The sequence below is a fragment of the Hippopotamus amphibius genome, chromosome 9 (genome assembly GCF_030028045.1).
Source record: "Hippopotamus amphibius kiboko isolate mHipAmp2 chromosome 9, mHipAmp2.hap2, whole genome shotgun sequence".
Taxonomy (NCBI): domain Eukaryota; kingdom Metazoa; phylum Chordata; class Mammalia; order Artiodactyla; family Hippopotamidae; genus Hippopotamus; species Hippopotamus amphibius.
Genome location: NC_080194.1, coordinates 91565482 through 91567184, shown reverse-complemented (window position 1 = coordinate 91567184; position 1703 = coordinate 91565482). Strand labels below are relative to the sequence as shown.

The window sequence follows — 1703 nt, the reverse complement described above, 5'->3', positions numbered from 1 at the left end:
ACAAAAATAGAGGCTAGATTGACCAGCTGGGAGGCAAGAGAACTTGCGTAATTATTATCTTTGCCAAGCAACACACTGAATAAGTAATTTGAACATCCAGACATCTGAATAGGTAGCTTTGGTGGAAAGAATATAGTATTAGACTTATAATCGGTTAATTAAGAAATTAGATTGGACCAAAACAGGATTTTATTGCCTCAGTCCAGGAGCTCTGTAGGAGCCTCTTTAAGGTTGCTCAAGAATAAAGGAGGCAGGGACTTCCCTGGTGGAACAGTGGTTAAGAATTCACCTGCTGGGGTTGCTGGATGACCTTGAGCCTTCAGGAGCGACATGGCGACTCTCTGTAGGCTGAGTGTTCTATGCGGCGCTGGAGGAGGGCGAGCTCTGTTCCTCCGAACCTCAGTGGTCAGACTGGCTCATGTCTCAGCATTTCTCCAGGTTGGATCTATGCCAGGATGGTGTGGGATACAGCACATTCACCTGTCACCCAGCCACCACTCTGGTTCCAAGGCTGCGTCTCTCCACTGGACTGGTGAGAGGGCTGTCAGTGTTTTGCTCCTGGGCCTCATTCCAGCTGCTTATTTGAATCCTTGCTCTGCGATGGACTACTCTCTGGCTGCAGCCCTCACTCTTTATGATCACTGGGGCATCGGACAAGTTGTTACTGACTACGTTCACGGGAATGCATTACAGAAAGCTGCCAAGGCAGGCCTCTTGGCGCTCTCGGCCCTCACCTTCGCTGGGCTCTGTTACTTCAACTATCATGACGTGGGCATCTGCAAAGCTGTGGCTATGCTGTGGAAGCTCTGACATTTTAGACTTAATGCCTTGCGAATTGATTGTACACCTCCTTGCCTCTGCTCTGTCATGCCATTTCAACTCACAGTAAGAAGGAAATCACAGATAAGTCCATTGGTGAGATAAACCTCTTCTCCTAATCACCTGGTTATTTTTAGAATTTACTCTTTGAAGGAAGATTTGAGAGAAATTGTATCCAAGAAATTTTGAGACTGAGTTCTGTATTCTGGGGAGTTAATGGGGTGTCTCTCAGTTTCTCACAAGACTCACAGTATAACTAAACATTATATATGAGCTTTTGCCTTTTAATTTACCAAACTCTTAAAGGGAATTCAGCTTTATTGCTCTCAGTATCTGATCAAACTTTGATATTTGTCCTTGGATGATAAAGAAAGGGAAAGACTGTTAATTCTTAAGTAAAGACTTCACAGAAAATTAGGCAGTGTTTAGTTTTTGTAAACCTCCCCCCTCTGACCAGTCGATACCAGTTACTGATGGCTACGTTGTCCTAGGGAAATTTGAAAATTAGAAATGCTGATATTTCACGTTACTGATTTCTAAATCCTAGGAAGAAGAGCCTGGAGAGTTTCTGAATACAGAGAAATTCCATGTAGGGAAGAGGGCCCTTTATAGATGTTTCAAATTGTTACAGATTCTAAACCAAGACTTAATCCTCAAATGTGTTTATTTCACTTGTCCTAAAATAATCTGTTCACAAATATAAAATTATAAGTAACAAGTTGTTGTTTTCCCACTGTGGGAACCTCTAATGTGAAAATGTATTCTATGAAGTGAAGTTTTTTTAAAAATAAAAATGCTGTATAATAAAAATTAAAAAAAAAAAAAAAAGAATTCGCCTGCCAATGCAGGGGACATGGGTTCCATCCCTGGTCCAGGAAGATTCC

At 42.0% G+C, this 1703-nt stretch overlaps 1 protein-coding gene across 1 annotated transcript; it reads left to right on the top strand.

Annotated features, from left to right (window-relative positions):
• The first annotated feature begins 330 nt into the window (after positions 1 to 330).
• On the top strand, positions 331 to 920 carry LOC130861657 (succinate dehydrogenase [ubiquinone] cytochrome b small subunit, mitochondrial-like). Its single transcript, XM_057750718.1, has 2 exons — positions 331 to 386; positions 492 to 920. Exons 1-2 carry the CDS (start codon positions 331 to 333, stop codon positions 808 to 810), a joined length of 375 nt encoding a protein of 124 aa, XP_057606701.1. The 3' UTR covers positions 811 to 920.
• The last annotated feature ends 783 nt before the right edge of the window (positions 921 to 1703 follow it).